This window comes from Rousettus aegyptiacus, unplaced genomic scaffold (assembly GCF_014176215.1).
Source record: "Rousettus aegyptiacus isolate mRouAeg1 unplaced genomic scaffold, mRouAeg1.p scaffold_m13_p_7, whole genome shotgun sequence".
Taxonomy (NCBI): domain Eukaryota; kingdom Metazoa; phylum Chordata; class Mammalia; order Chiroptera; family Pteropodidae; genus Rousettus; species Rousettus aegyptiacus.
Genome location: NW_023416310.1, coordinates 70,040,982 through 70,055,387, shown reverse-complemented (window position 1 = coordinate 70,055,387; position 14,406 = coordinate 70,040,982). Strand labels below are relative to the sequence as shown.

The 14,406-nt window shown below is 67.3% G+C and overlaps 1 protein-coding gene across 5 annotated transcripts in view; it reads right to left on the bottom strand.

The window, feature by feature from the left end:
* Nucleotides 1-372: 372 nt before the first annotated feature.
* The window catches only part of CUNH7orf50 (chromosome unknown C7orf50 homolog), a 68,386-nt gene continuing 54,352 nt past the window's right edge, over nt 373-14,406 (bottom strand). For 4 of the 5 annotated variants that reach the window (XM_016119097.2, XM_036224257.1, XM_036224255.1 and 1 more), the window contains exons 3-5: nt 3,899-4,077; nt 2,191-2,272; nt 373-1,936 (exon numbers count right to left, since the gene is read on the bottom strand). In XM_016119097.2, the coding sequence (XP_015974583.1) occupies nt 1,748-1,936; nt 2,191-2,272; nt 3,899-4,077 (450 nt within the window). In that variant the 3' untranslated portion in view covers nt 373-1,747. Of the gene's footprint in view, nt 1,937-2,190; nt 2,273-3,898; nt 4,078-9,134; nt 12,239-13,057; nt 13,145-14,406 lie in introns of those variants that run through there. The other variant, XM_036224258.1, reaches the window with a different exon arrangement.

Below are 14,406 nucleotides of genomic sequence, written 5' to 3'. Positions count from 1 at the left end.
TCACCTTCGCTGGCCTCAGTCCCGGAGACAGTGGCCGCTGTGGGGTCTGGGGGTGTGCCGTCCCCAGGGCCTGCCCCTGTGCAGGTGTCCTTGCCCTCCTCCCCCCCAGTGCAGAGCCGGGGCCCTGCCTCCCATGACCGACCCCGTCCCCCCAGGCCCCCTGCCACACTCCCCCGGGCTCCCCCGGCCCAAGGTGGCACCATCCCTCCTCCACGTCCCTCTGACCATGACACTGCCAACCCCACAGCCCTGGGCCCGATCCCATGACCTCTCACCCCATTTTGCCCACAAAAAACTGCTGCCCATGAGGTGTCAGGACTTCCACAGCGGGTCCAGGCCCCACTGCCGCCAGGCGGCATCAACGCGCGCTCCTCAAGGATGAAAAACGATTTAATAATAAAAGCAGAGTGAGCAGCCGTCACGCTTCGCTTCGCCAGTGCGGAGACGGGGTGTGTGGGGCGTCCTCCTCGGCCAGATGGACCGTCTACTTGCTGGTCCTCAAAACTGCACGTGGTCCGGCCCCCCAGGTGCACAGATGTGGGCCCCGTGTGAGGTTCATGGACAAGGCTCTTTGTGGGTCAGGAGGGGGCAGGCGGGCTCTCTGAACATCTGTGCTTAGCCCTCGCCTCTTGGTCCCAGGAGAAGGCTTTCGGGGATGGGGGGCGGTTCTTGGCTCAAGACCTGCGTGTGGCTCCAGTGCTGGACCCCAACCACCCCACACCCCGGCACGCGGAAAACCGCGACCACGCGGCTACAGACCCTCAGGCTGTAAGCAAACTGTCCAGGGCACACACAGGCGGCGGCCTCTGCTCCCCCGTGGCAGCAGTGGGCACCCCAACCCGCGCCCTGTCTGCCGGGACTCCCCGGGGAGACCTGCGATAAGTGTGAGGCCAGCACAGCCTGGCCCAGGGGCCACCTGAGTCCCAAAGCACCCTGGCTCCACGCCCGGCGTGGGCGAGCGTGTGCATGTGCGGGCTCAGGACGCCAGCTGCACCAGCGGGTGGGGGACGGGTCCCCTCCTAGGGGCGGGGGTGGGGTGGGCCGATGAGACTCCCGTGCTGGGTGGGAGGTGAGAGGAGGGAAGGACCTAGAGTGGCCAGCGAGGGACCTGCCCAGGCCCCTTTGGACCTGTGGGCTCCTCTCGGGATGGGGACGCCCCCTCCCCGAGGCCCCGACCTCGCCTTTCAGAAGCGCCCCTCGACATGGTGTCCCGGCAGTGACGCGAGGTGCGGGAGCCCCGGCCGGTGTGGCGGCCAGCGAGGCGCCCACAGACAGCACAGCTCCCCGGGCCGGCGGCGAGGTCTGGGGGGAGGGGCGAGAGGCGCCAGCCGCAGCCCAGGAGCCTCGGCCAGGAAACGTGCGGCCTGCACCGGGCGGGGGCTGGGGGGCCCGCACGGATGGGCCGCAGTGGCGGGAAGGCCGGCTCTGGCCAGTCTTGACGATGCCCGGGTAGAAAAACAGACATTTCCCTCAATAAGCAACTTCCTGGGGGCTGAAGAAGCTGGGACCAGGACCGGCGCCTCTGGTTGGCTCAAGGGGGTTGGAGCCCGCCTTCGCCTATGACAGCTCTGGCCCAGCAGGGTCCGGGGGCGTCCATCCGAGGGTCTGCTGCCTGGAGGCACAGGGACTCAGCCGGAAGCTCCCGCCCCGCCCCCGACCTGCTGGCGACCCCGCTTGACCCTCTCGGGCCCCTCGGCTGCAGGAGCACCCCGGCTGTGCAGCGGCCCTTGCTGGCCGCCGGCCGCCCCTAGGAGAGCAGCTGCAGCACCTGCCGGATGCGCTGCGTCCTCTCCAGCAGGAGCGGGTCCCCGCCACCGGCGCCCGCCTCGTCCAGCTCCCGCATCAAGGCTTCTCCCTTCTGCACGGTCAGCTCGCGGGCCTGGCCCTTCAGCCCCTCCAGGTAGGCCAGCAGGGTGGAGAAGTGCTCCTCGGGCACCTGGACGGAAGGCAGGGGAGCTGGTCAGCGGCCAGGCGGGCTGGCACGTGGCACACGGCAGGGCAGAGCAGAACGGGGAGTCGGCGGTGTGGCCCCAGGGCTCCGAGGCTGCAGCGTCCTCACGCCAGGGCCTGGGGTGTCCTGGCAGCAGTGGGCGCCCCAACCCTGCGAGCACAGACCCCGCGGGGGGCGTCTCCCAGGGTGCAGACCCCGCCCCCCGCCCCACGCAGACTCCGCCCCCACGCTGGGCGCACCTTGCCGCTGTCATACATGTGCGTCAGGAGCCAGGTCTGCCTCGTCTTCTGAAACCTCCAGCTGTCCTGCTTTTGGGCCCAGCTGGGGAAGCAAGGTCACGACATCAGGGGCTGTCCGTACCCACTGGCCTGGGTGGCCCCTTCTTGGCTGGCAGGGGTGTGTCCAGGCTCATGGGTGTCTCGGTTCTGGGGGGGACCCTCTGCAGCCTGAGGGCAGCTGGCATGGAGCAGAAGGGGTCAGGGGCCCAGCTGGGAGGCTGCCCCACTGGGGCCGCCCGCATGAGCACTCGCCCAGCCAGGCCCACCTGCACCAGGACGAAGGACCAGGTGCCCCAGGACCACGTCCCTTCGGCTCTACAACTGCATGATTTTATGGTTCTAGCATGACCGCCCTGAATTCTGTGAACCCCATCATTCTCCCGGAAGCGTGCTCCGTGCACTTGGCGGAGATGGCCGCTGCAGTGGGGGCCATCTGAGGACCCGGCTGCGTGTCAGGGCGGGGGAACAGCCAGCAGGAGCCCGGAGCTGGAGGGCCAGGCTGGTCTGGGCTGCTCAGACGTCGGGAAGACGACAGCAAGAAGCCTCGCCGCGCCAGCCCCGTGCCCATCACGGTGCCCAGCCTGCACTGACCAGCGCCAGGGTGAAGCCCGTGCCGGAGGGGCCGGGGGTGAAGACACAGTGACCTCAGGAGTCTGGAGGAAACACGTCAGGGCATGGGGACAGGAGGCAGCGGGCCGGGGGACGATGCTGGGGCGGGGGGCCAGGCAGGGCGTGGCCACTGGCGGCTGCGTGAGGAGCCACGGTCAGCTGCTGGGCACAGCAGAGGGACAGGACACCTCCGTGAAGGTGGACAGGAGCCCGGTGTCCCAGCTCCCTCCTCAGAGGGGCCTCCGCTCCCGCCGCGCCGGCCACACTGCCCGCCAGCCCCCGAGCGTGCATGTGCGTGTGGCTGTGCGGGACAGGCACCCCAGGCGGGGCAGGGAGAGGAAAGGGCGTGCGGGGCAGGTAAGGGCGTGGGGTCCATTCGAGGGTGATGAACACGCTGTGAAGCCACCCACGAAGACAGCCACACCCCTGCGATCACACCGGCAGGGTATGTGACGCGGTCTCAGCAACGCCGTTCCCCAAATCACCAGAAGACGGCGACCCGGGCACCCACGGAGGGCCGCCAGGGGCCCGCCGCCCTGGTCGGGAGCGGGAATATGGTTTGGATGGTGTGGGGGAACCAGGAGGGGCTCTGCTGGGACGTCGTGGGGTGCGACCCCCCTCCCGTGTCCCTGAAAACAGACATCAGTCATTTCACGGGGGGGGTCATGCCCAGGAGCTCCTGAAGATTCCTGTGCAGGGCTGTAACCTCCACGTTTGCAGCGAGCACGGGCCAGCCTCTGCCTGGTTCTGGGGGCCCCCTGGGTGCTCCCAAACGGGCCCCGAGTTCTGGTGAGAGGGTGAAACAGAGTCACCTGCCACCTTGAGGGTTCCAGCCCTGCGGTCCCGTGACACGCCTCGCAGTGCACTCCACAGAGTGGGAGGCCTCCCCGCACCTTCTCCTCCCCACCGGCACCTCCGCCCAGCTCCCCTCCCCCTCCGCCGCCCCACACCTCTGCCCTCCTGCGGACGCCCCGGGGCTGGTGATGGCGGCACCGCCATTTCTGCCCCAGACCACCGGAGGCGCCGCCGGACACGCACAGCCTGGCGGCCAGCGCCCCACCTGCAGAGGTAGTCCAGGGCCCGCTGGGCGCCCGAGCGCTGGGCCTGCGGGCTCGGGGCGGCCGCGCCCGCCTCCCTCCGGCGCTTCCTTTCCTCCTTCTTCCGCTCCTTCTTCAGCTTCCTCTCGAGGACCCTCTTCTCCTCGGGGGACAGCACGGGGTCCCTGCACGGTGCTCCTTCCTGAAAGTCAAGGGGAGCGCACGTGTCGGGGTGCAGGAAGCGGGCGTGTGCACGGGGCTCCCCGGCCACCCTCACCCCCAGGACCCCGGAAGCGAGGCCAGCGGTGGAGGAGGAAGGGGCTGCTCGACCGCTTCACCCCTCGCGCCCGCGAAGTCCGCCCGCCCGGCGTGGGCGGCCGCTGAGGCTCGCAGGGCCCTGGTGTGCGCTGCCGGCGCGTCGGGGGACGGCGGAGGGCACACCGGCTCGGGGGTCCAGCCCTCCTTTGGGGGGTCTCCTGAGCCTTCTGCACGCGAGCCCCTCGCTCCGCGGTGACGGGTGATAGGCGGGGCCCGCGTGCCCATCCTGCCCCGGGCTAGGGGCTGGGAGCGCACTGTGGCCTCCCCAGGCAGCCTCTGCCGGGGACACGCAGCCCCCTCCCCCGCTAACAAGCCCCCACGCTCCGCACGGCCACTCCCTCGAAGACCTGGAGCACCAGTGCGTGTACCCAGTTCAGCCTGCGGGCACCCGCCCCAGGGCCTCCGGGAAGGGCCAGGGCCCATGGCCCCCAGCCGCGCACCTCGGGTTCCCAGAGGCCCCCCACCCCTTCCCTCGTCCCTGCTCCCCGCTCCCACATGCCCAGCAGGCCCCTCCTCAAATGCCAGTCCCGTGGCGGCCTCGGCGTTCCCACTCAGCTCCTGGAACCTTCCGCAAGGACGACACAGCTCCCGGCTCCTCCCTCTAGCAGGCAATGCCAGGACTGGGTCGGGGGTGAGGACCAGCCTCTGTCTGGGGACCAGAGCCTGGCGCCGGCAGGAGCCACTGAGAGGCTGGCGCACACGGAGGAGGGGCTGGGTCACCTCCCACGGTGAGCGGACATTGGCGCCCTCGCTGCCCCCTGCCCCGGGCCTCCGGGCGACAACTGGCCCTCCCCGCCAGCTGGACTCCCCTCTGCCCTGCAGGCTCACAGGGCGGCACCCACCCCACCCCCCTCCTCCAGCCCCTGGGGACGCCCAGTGTGCGCTCCACTCTCGCGCTGGACGGCCCGATTGTCCCCTTGTCCTCCTTGCACACCCTCGGGCGCTCACGGCACAAAGTGCCCTCGAGTCCGCGTCCACACCTGCTGGCAAGCGCCAGGCAGAGCATGGTGCTGGGGACGGGCGGGCACGTGGCCGCGCCAGGCCTGCCCTCTGGCGGGTCTGGACCATGCCCCACGTCCCCCGTGGGAGGCCAGGGCTTGCTCCGGCCAGCCAAAGACGGTGACACGGGCCACCCGCAGTCCCGGGCGCCACCTCTTCGCTCTCCTTTTGGGGTGGCCCTGGGTGCAGTCTGGGTGTGGGGTTTCAGAAGGGCCCTGGCCGTCCGCATGGTCTGGGGGCTTCGGACTGTCCACTTTGGGGTTCTGCCCAGCGGGAGGTGCCACGCACGCACTCGGTGACGTGCGCGGCGCACGCTGGGGGCGGGGGGCACGCGGGCACTGTCCATGCAGCTCCGTGCCGCCCCGGGGGTCCGGCCCTCCACAGCACGCGCCGGGCGCCTGGGGTAAGACGTCCGCCTCCTGCACCTCAGGGCCCCAGGGGGGCTCTGCGCACCGCAGTCCCGGGCTGCTGGGAGGACGGCCACCCGGCCCGGGGTCCAGCCATCACCTCTGCCCTGAGCTGGCTGCATGACGAGCGACAGTGGCTCTCTGTGTCCCCAAGAAAGGGCCCGTTGTCTCTCCCAGTGCCCCTGGGAGCCGAGATAAAGTGCCCTCCTCTACACGGCCCTGGACACCCTGTCCGTGTGGGCAGGGGGCTGCCAGCCAGGGACACGGGGACAGCGTGGGCGGGCTGCCACAGCCCAGGGCGCGCGAGCCCGCGGCAGCCAGGCGGCTGGGCGGCTGGGCGAAGCGTCCCTGGAATGAGGTGGTAGCTGAGGCGGGAAGCTGGGACAAAGGACGGGTCCTCTGGGATGTTCCTCTTGAAGACAGGAGCTACGTGACTCAGTGCTTATGAGGGTTTCAGAGCCCGGGAAACGTCCCCGGTGGGGCCCACCCCCCCCAGGCATGGGCGACCATGGGCGGTGGGCAGGCCAGCTCCGAGGCCAGCGTGTGGGGCACATGGGGGGCTCCAACCTTCGCCCATCTATGCGACGCCCGAGTGACACCTCCTGACATTTGGGGACGTTTTATTTTCTAAAATGTGGGATACAGGAAAAATAAGTGGACTGGGAGACGGAGGACCTAGAGTTCAGCCTAATTTAAATAAAGACCCAGACTCTAGACGAGGGGCCGTCCCCAAGTCCCCCAGCCCAGCCTCCGGCCACGTGCGCCTGTGGGCCTGTGTGTGCCCACCCGCGCTGTGTCCTGCTGTCTCGAGCTGCTTCAGCAGGACCCTGGGCCCTGGCGGGCAGCACGCAGGGGAAGCTGCGGCTGAGGGCAGCGCTGCTGGGGGGTGTTGTCGCGACACCGTGGGACCCCCGCAGGGGCCGGCGGTGAGCTCCGGGCCTTCCCACCACGTCTGAGGTCCGACGCCCGCTGTACCAGTCTGGGTGATCACCACGGCCATGTCCCCGGCCCTGGCCCAGAGCAGCAGTGACGAGACTGGACAGTAGGTCACTCAGAGTCCCGGTGGCACTGGGCGTGCCCACCCTGTCGGCACGGAGGCTCCGCCTCCACGGGACCAACAGCAGGTCACCCACTAGTCTTCGCCTCTGTGGTTTTACGGACCCGTCTCGGTGAGCCCTCCGGCAGCGAAGTGGGGGTCCCTGGGAACCGTCCTGGGTCTTTACAGACCGGGAGCAGCAGACAGCTCAGGAGGTGACCCGCCCCACGGCTGGGTGTGGCTCCGCGCCAAGTCACCAGGACCAGCTCCTTCCTCAATCCCACACTGCCACTCACCCCAAAGGGCCAGGGGAACCCCCCTCCGCCCCTAGCCGGCCAGGACGCAGGGGGCGGGCGCCTGGGGGCCTGTCCGTCCCAGCCTCGGCTTCTTCCTCCTGAGAGGTGGGCAGGGCCCGATCCACCCTGGGAGGTGGCCACCCCCTCGCGGTCACACCCCTGGTCACACCCGGCGGTGGGGCGTCCCGCCTGTGCCCGCTGTGCTCTCGATCCAGGACTGAGGATGGGACACTGGACAGAGAGGCGCAGCGCGCGCCCACTGCGCCCGCGGGGTCAGCCAGGGGGCCGGGGTCCTGCGCGCCGGGAGCACCTGTGAGCACTGAAGAGGGGCCCCAGACAGGACGCGGAGGGGCACTCGATGTGTGCGTGCCTCCCGCCCCCAGCCCGGAGCCCCCGACCACCTAGGGCCTCTCACTGGTACACCTGCCTCCCAGCCGCCGCGAGGGAGCCGGGTGGGCAGGCCCGGGCGCTCTCGACACCCCTGTCTCGGGTATCCCCTTGTGCCCCGAGCCCCCTGCAGGCTCTAGCCGGCAGCGGCTCCTGGGCAGGTGGGCCCCTCCTTCCTCTCCACCCCGACTTCAACACCTGGTACCTGGGCGTCACTGCCGTCCACCAGCACCTCTAGGAGGGGCACGTGCAGGCTGGTGCCGTGGGGACCCCGGGCTGTGTGAAACGGGGGGCAGAGGTCAGGACTGTGTAGCTCCTGGGGACACAGAGCCCTTTGCACAGCCAGGTGCTACAGACAGTTGGGGTGGGGAGGCTCATGACCACAGCACGGCTCCGGCCCCAGGCGGCTTCCGCTCGTGGAGGTGGAACTAGACCCGACCGGGAAGGTCTCAGGAGCACCACACTGCACATCAGGAGGTGGTCTGGGCTCTTGCTGTCACCTAGAAAGGGTCATCGGGACGCGGAGGCTGCCTGAGTGCTGCTTTGACTAAGGGCTTGGGGTTGTCGAACCCCAAAGCCAGACGCAGCCCAGGTCAGCGGACTGTGGCGTCGCGGACCTGTCCCCAGTGTTCACAGGACCGGACTTTTTCGCTGCTGTTGGACGGGAAGGGGCAGCACCTCCCCAAGCCCGGCATCGCCAAGCCCACAGGGTGAGTGGGTTAGGAGGGCACTGAAAATAAGCGACGTGCACCCCAAACAGGTGTGTGCTGCAGGGCGGCGGTCCCCAGCCTTTGTGGCACCGGGACCGGCGCTCCTAGGAGAACCTTGCACCTGAGGACCTGAGGCGGAGCTGAGGCGGTGGCGCTGGGGGCCTGGCGCTGGGGCCGCTGCAGACGCAGATGCAGCTTCACTCGCTCGCCCGCCACGCACCTGCTGCGCGGCCCGGGTCCTAACAGGCCAGGACCGGTACTGGTCCATGGTCTGGGGGTCAGGGATGCCTGCTGTAAGGCGTGCCGCACTCAGCAGGAAAGTGATGGTGAGTGTGGGCCAGGACCCAGGCACGTCCTCTCCTTCCCTCTCCACCTGGGGGCAGTCGGGGGCGGGGAGGCTGCCAGTGGAGGCCTGGGCGCCGAAGAGGTACACCGTCTGGCTCAGCCCTGTTTACAGACGCCGACAGTCCCAAGGACACAGCAACCCGCCTGGGCTGGGCAGCGCCTGGCCTGCACACGAGGCCCTCACGCGGGGTGACCTTTAGCCATAGGCATCTGCTCATGAGCCGTCTAGCGTGGCTGCTGTCCGCTGCCCCTTTGGGACCTGGCGCCCTGAAGGCAGGGCTAGCAGAGCCGAGACAGGTCTGGAGCAGAGAAGCAGGACCCGCGCCCTAAAGCAAGCCGGTCTCAGACCCGTGCGCCTCCCCGGCCTCACGGCCCCCTTCCTTCCCAGGGCCTGGGGCTCCTCGGGCACGGAGCCCATGTCCCCACCTGCACACAGCTGGAGATAAGTTCCAGTTTGAAGACTAAACCTTGACCAGACTTATCACCCATTATTAAAATCCAGAAAGGGTAACTCACGGTAGCAAGTTACTTTTTCCCCTTTTCTGAAAATGGAAAAGTGTTTCCCATGACTTTTTAATGAAGCCATTTATTTTGAAATAACCAGATGCACGTGACTGTGCCCCGGGCTCAGGCCCCGGCCAGGCCCACGCCAGTGTCGCAGCCTGTGCAGAGATCAGAAACGCGCCACACACTTCGTGACAGGGTACGCGGGTGTGGGTCGTTACACCCTTCACGGGCTGCTTCCCCAAGCTCCCTCTCACCTCGGCCCAACTCGTGAGTGACATGAGTCGCCTTGCGGACACACGCCTGGGCAGAGGTTAAGCGCCCTTCCCCGCGACATCCCGAACATGGAAGATAACATCGGCGGCTCAGGAGGCTGCTGCTGCTTTGACGAGCTACGTGACAGCTACGAAGACATGGCCGAGTCACGGAGCCGGGAGGCTGCGTGTGGCGGTCCCAGGCGGCGCTGGCGCTGGCCCTGCGGCAGACACGGGCTCTGGCCCCGAGGAGCTCACGGCAGACATAAGTGAGCTCCCGGAGGACAGGGAGGGCGGCTGCCACGGTCCGTCCCGGCGGCTGTGGGGCGCGGGCCTCCGCGGGACACGCACTGAAAGACACCGGAAGGTCAGAGGTCACCTGTGCCACGCGAGCGTCCCCTCCCCCTTGGGCCTGACCAGTAACTAACTGGCTGAGCGCCACATGCCCTCCGCGGCTCCTGCCAACCCCCGGGGCCTCTGCCAACGTGCACCACGGGAGGAAACGCTCGGTTCCGCCTGAGAAACACAGACCTTTTTCTTTTCCAGGTCTGGACGCCCCACACCCGTGCCCGCACAGGCCCACACGTCAAAGGGTTCAGACTCCAGCACCCCACGGGGCCAACCTTGGTTTGGAGACAAGGACTGCAGAGTGAGGTCCTGTCAGGTCACAGCAGATGTGCAAGGCGGGCGGGGACAGTGGCCCTTGCAGGGCAGGCCAGTGCTCTGGGAGGGCCGTCCCTAAGACTGCTTCAGGGTGAAGGCCACACGTGGGGCCAGAGCCACCTCCCAGGGCATCTGCAGCACACCGCACGAATGGGACACCTTGGGCCTCTGGCAGCAGGGGCTGAGTCTCTGAAAAAACTGGGGCACACGACCTTGTCTTGACCCAACTGCCAATGCCACTGTGCCCTGGGAAGGCCAGTGGGAGGGGACCGCCCCACAGACACCTCCAAACGTCTCAGAGCTCATGCCTGAGATGTACCTCTGGGCCCTACAGCTCTCCCGAGGCTGTGTGTGACCTCCTTCTCACTTCCTCTGGGGACAGTGTGGAGCCAAGCCAGCAGACAGGCTCTCTGCAAACTGAGGGACAGGAAGCACCCTGCCGCCTGCCAGGTGAGACGGTGTCCCACGGCGGGAGCCCCCGGCGACACCGGCCCGCTCGGCCGCCCTGAGGACCACCTTCCACACAGACCAGATGAGTTCCCGGAAACAAGTCCTAAGACGCTGCAAGTCTCTATTTTCCTTTGACACATATTATCGTTTCATAGGCCGCCCACCCAAAGTCACCGTGTGTCCAGCCCTGTCCTTTCGGGACTCGCTGTCCGGTGGAGGACCCCCGAGGACAGGTGTCCACACGAACACAAACCACGTCACCGCCCCTTTGCCTGGTGGGCAGCAGCCAGCCCCTCCTTGGGGCTGACATGTCAACAAGCCGCCCCTCCCAGCAGGAGTGCGGTGGCCCTGGTGCCCCTCCACCTATGCACCCCAGGGCAGTCGTCCAGGGCAAAGCCTGTGCCTGGAGCCTCAGGGGACACACGACCATGCTGAAGTGACTGGCGCTCCGTCTGAGCCAGTGGGCGGGGTGCTGACGGTGACCGGGACGGCCACGCTGCCAGGGGGGCCGGGGGCTAGCGGACCACTGGCTCTGGCAGTCACAGGACTCCTGTGCGGAAGCAGGCCGTGGCCCCGGGGTGCAGGCCAGCGTCCCCCACGCGTGGCGCCTGCCCTGTGCCGCTGAGAGGCTGGGCACATTCTTCAGGGCCGTAAGGTCTCAGGTCTGACCACAGATCACATGGGGGGGGGAGGCAGGAAGGGCGCACAAGCCTCAGGACATCTCCCTGCGATAAGGGACCTGTGGTCTCAGCACCTGGCAGCCTCTCCACACCCAGAGCCCCACGCCCCGATGAGCTAAGGGGTCAGCGTTTCTTACAGACTTCGGTGGAGAGCAGCTGTCCGCTGGGCGTTCTGGCAGGAGGTGACTCCTTCACAGGTCTGTAAGGCCTGAGGACGCTGCTTGTGCCCTTCCCTAGCCCGGGGCGGGGGCGGGGGTAGGGGAGAGGACACACCCCAGGACCCCCACAAAGACCCTGGGCACTGCCACCTGAAGGGAAATGGCTAACGGCCGGCAGCAGCAGGACCCTGAGCTGAGCACCTGCCCCCAGGTGGGTCTTCCTGGACGCCCAGGTCCCAAGGGACCCCGCCAGCCCCACCACCTCAGCTCAGCCGCGGCTATGCTGCCCCCACCGGGGGGACGCACACAGGCCCCTGGCGGGCTGCCCTGTGCATGGGCTTTGTTCGCCCGCGAGCAGGGCCGGGGGCCCGGGGCACCGTCCGCTGATTCACAGTGCTCCCGTTTCTATCGTTAGGAGCGGCAGAGGCAGGCTGGGAGCCGGCTCCGTTCTGCACGGCCAGCAGCCGGATGTGGAGTCAGTTATGGCCGCTTAAAGGAAGGCAAAGTTCAAGTTCACAGCACGCTACTGGGGCAGGGCGGCGCCCACCTCCTGCCCCCCTCCCTCCCGGGAACGCAGGGCCTGCAGGGCCGCCCAGCACCCAGAAGCTGCACGCGTTTCGCTCTGGAAAGGCGGGTCCGGCAGGCCGCCTGGCAGAGCCGAGTGGACACTAACGACGGAGCCGTGAGCCCGTGGAGAAGCGCACTTCACGTGCAGAAGACGTGCTTCTCAACGTCCAAGACTCAGCAGGCGGTCACTGCTGAACTCGGCATTTAATGACAATTGGATTCTTATCGTCTGAAAAACACTTCCCAAACCACAAAGACATCTGCTCCCCACCCTGGCGGGGCGGGGGCCCCGCGGGCAAGCGCAGAGGGCCACGGCCGCCTCCGACCAGCACGGCTTCCGTCAGAGAGAAAAGTTTGCACGAGGTTTCCAAACGCTTTCCTCTCGTTTCCGTTTCCTTCTAGCGTCTCTGCACTGTACTCTTCCTCAGCGGCCTTTGTGCCCTGTCTTCTTAGAAAACTCATTTCTTTGGGTGCAAAGCAAACACGGCAACGAAAATCTCTTCCCAGGGCCCCTTCCCATCCCACCTTTACCCGGGGGAATTAAGGGCACCATCCCCTCAGGCTGTTCGGGACTCGCAAAAGGTTTCAGCTGTGGGGAAAAAACCAAAGCAAAACATGTTACTGGCTCCAAAATAAACAACAAAATCAGACCAAATGTTTCACTAAATTTCTTGAAAGGGTCTCATGTCAACCTCATTAATGTTGAATGTCATTTTCAAAATGATTTCATCACATCCATAGATTATTTCACAAGCAAAACGGTAAATACCCTTGCGGGTTTTGCTTGAAAACACTTGTTTAGCGTGCTATGTGAGCCCGGGCCTTGCAAAGGCAAGAACGCCCTGGGCATGGAAGGCCCCGAATACTGGTCCCCAAAGGCCCTCGACACTCCTCCTGGGGAAGAACAGTAATGATAGGCTGGGGTGGAGGGCAAAGCTGTGGTTTAGACCACTCTCCGGTTCCACGGGGACGGTCAAGGAGCCTGGGGTCACGCGCCCTGAAGCCGAACGCGGAAGCCGCGGGCGCACGGCTCGGGCCACGGCGCAGCGCGAGGGTCCGCGGGCCCCTCGGCCAGCGCCCTCCTTCCGGTGCAGGGCCATTCGGCCGCGAAGCTCAGCTGGGAGCGCCTCCTCGTCTGCAACGAGGGACCGGGAAATGGGGTAGCCGGGCCAGGGTCCCCAAGACCACGGCGGAGCCCACCGCCTGCACGACCCCGTGGGGCAGGGCCGCCGCGTCCTCAACGGGGACGCCGCCCGGCCAGGGTCTGGGGTCTCCGGAGCGGAGGCCGGCGCAGGGGCGACCACCCGGCCAGGACCCCCGCAACTCCTCGGGTACGGCCCCGCCCCCGCGCGCACGTGCAGGACCCCCGCTCGTCCCTGGGCCCCGCTCCCGGGCTCGGCGCACTGACCTCCGCGTCCCTGGCCGCCGGGTCTGCCCAGGCCCGCGCCCCCGCCCTCAGCCCAGCGCATTGCGCATGTCAGGCTGGCGCGGCTGGAACCAGATCCAGCCGGCTGAGAGGTGACGCAGGCGCGCTCGGCGTGTGGGCGTGGCCCCGGCGGTGGGCGTGGCCGCGCTTCCGCACCTGGGCGCCGACCGCCAGGCTCAGCTCGGGCCTGCCATAGGCCCGCTTGCAGGCAGGGCGGGGGACGGTGATGCGTGCGCACCTGCCAACAACTACCCTGCGGGGTTCCCTGCTTAATGAGCTTGTTCGAGAGACGGGGCGGACGCTTAGGGCAACTTCTTGTCCACTGCTCGGCCTGGAAGTGGCAGACACGGAGCTCACGCCCAGGGATCGGCCCGTTGCCAGACTCCCGGCAGCTCCCCTACACGGGAGGCAAGAAAACCAGCGGCTGCACTGCCCCAGTTGCTCCCCATTTCTCTGCACATGACAGAGACCCAAGTGTGACCATCAGGTTTGGGCCCACGTGCTGTCCCCGCTCCCACATCACCACCTGCGGCACGGGACCCCAGGTTCCCTGAACCTGGCCTGCTGTCTCCTCCCCAGGGCCTTTGCACATGCCGCCCTCGCCGCCTATGGCGCTCACAGCTCGTCCTCATTCCACATCCTTGTCACTGTCAGCTTCAGGGACACCTCCGCTTCACCTGCTAAGCACTCGGCCAGTGCCAGGGCTGGGGGGGGGGGTGCGCTGCACCCTGCAACCCGCCCGCTGAGCTCTGCCTGGTGTCCAGCCCCTCACTGCACTCCATGAGGCAGAGCTGTGTCTGCACCACGGCATGGATGTCATCCAGCAAGAAGCAGGCACTTGGCAAAGGCTCACGGGATCAACGAACGGTCACACCGCCCTTTGCCCACCACATGGACACCCCAAACCTCTCCTAGAGCTTGTTCCCTCCCCTAAGGCAACGCTGTGGATCAATTTTACAATCCAAGGAAAAACCACACCCAGCAGCCAGGAGCCTGCTAAATCCACCCAAGGACCCACAGCAGGCTCTGACAAAGGCCAGCCACCAGGCGCCCCAGGACACCCTGTACTCTGGCCGTTGAGGCTGCTCCAGAGCCCTTTCTTCCCTTGCGCCCCAGGCCCACTGGTGGGTGTGGGCTTCCTGCTCCGGGTGTGGGCGCCCCAGCTCCCCAGCCTGATAAGGATCTCCAAGGCTCCGGCGCCAGGACTGTGCCTTCCTGTGCTTTTCCTCCTGGCCGCCTGCCCGCTGCCCGCTGCCCGCGGAGATCCACCGCAGAGGCTGGCTCAGTCGCAGCAGTGGGGGCGGCTTCCGGGGAGCGCCAAGGCCTCGGCC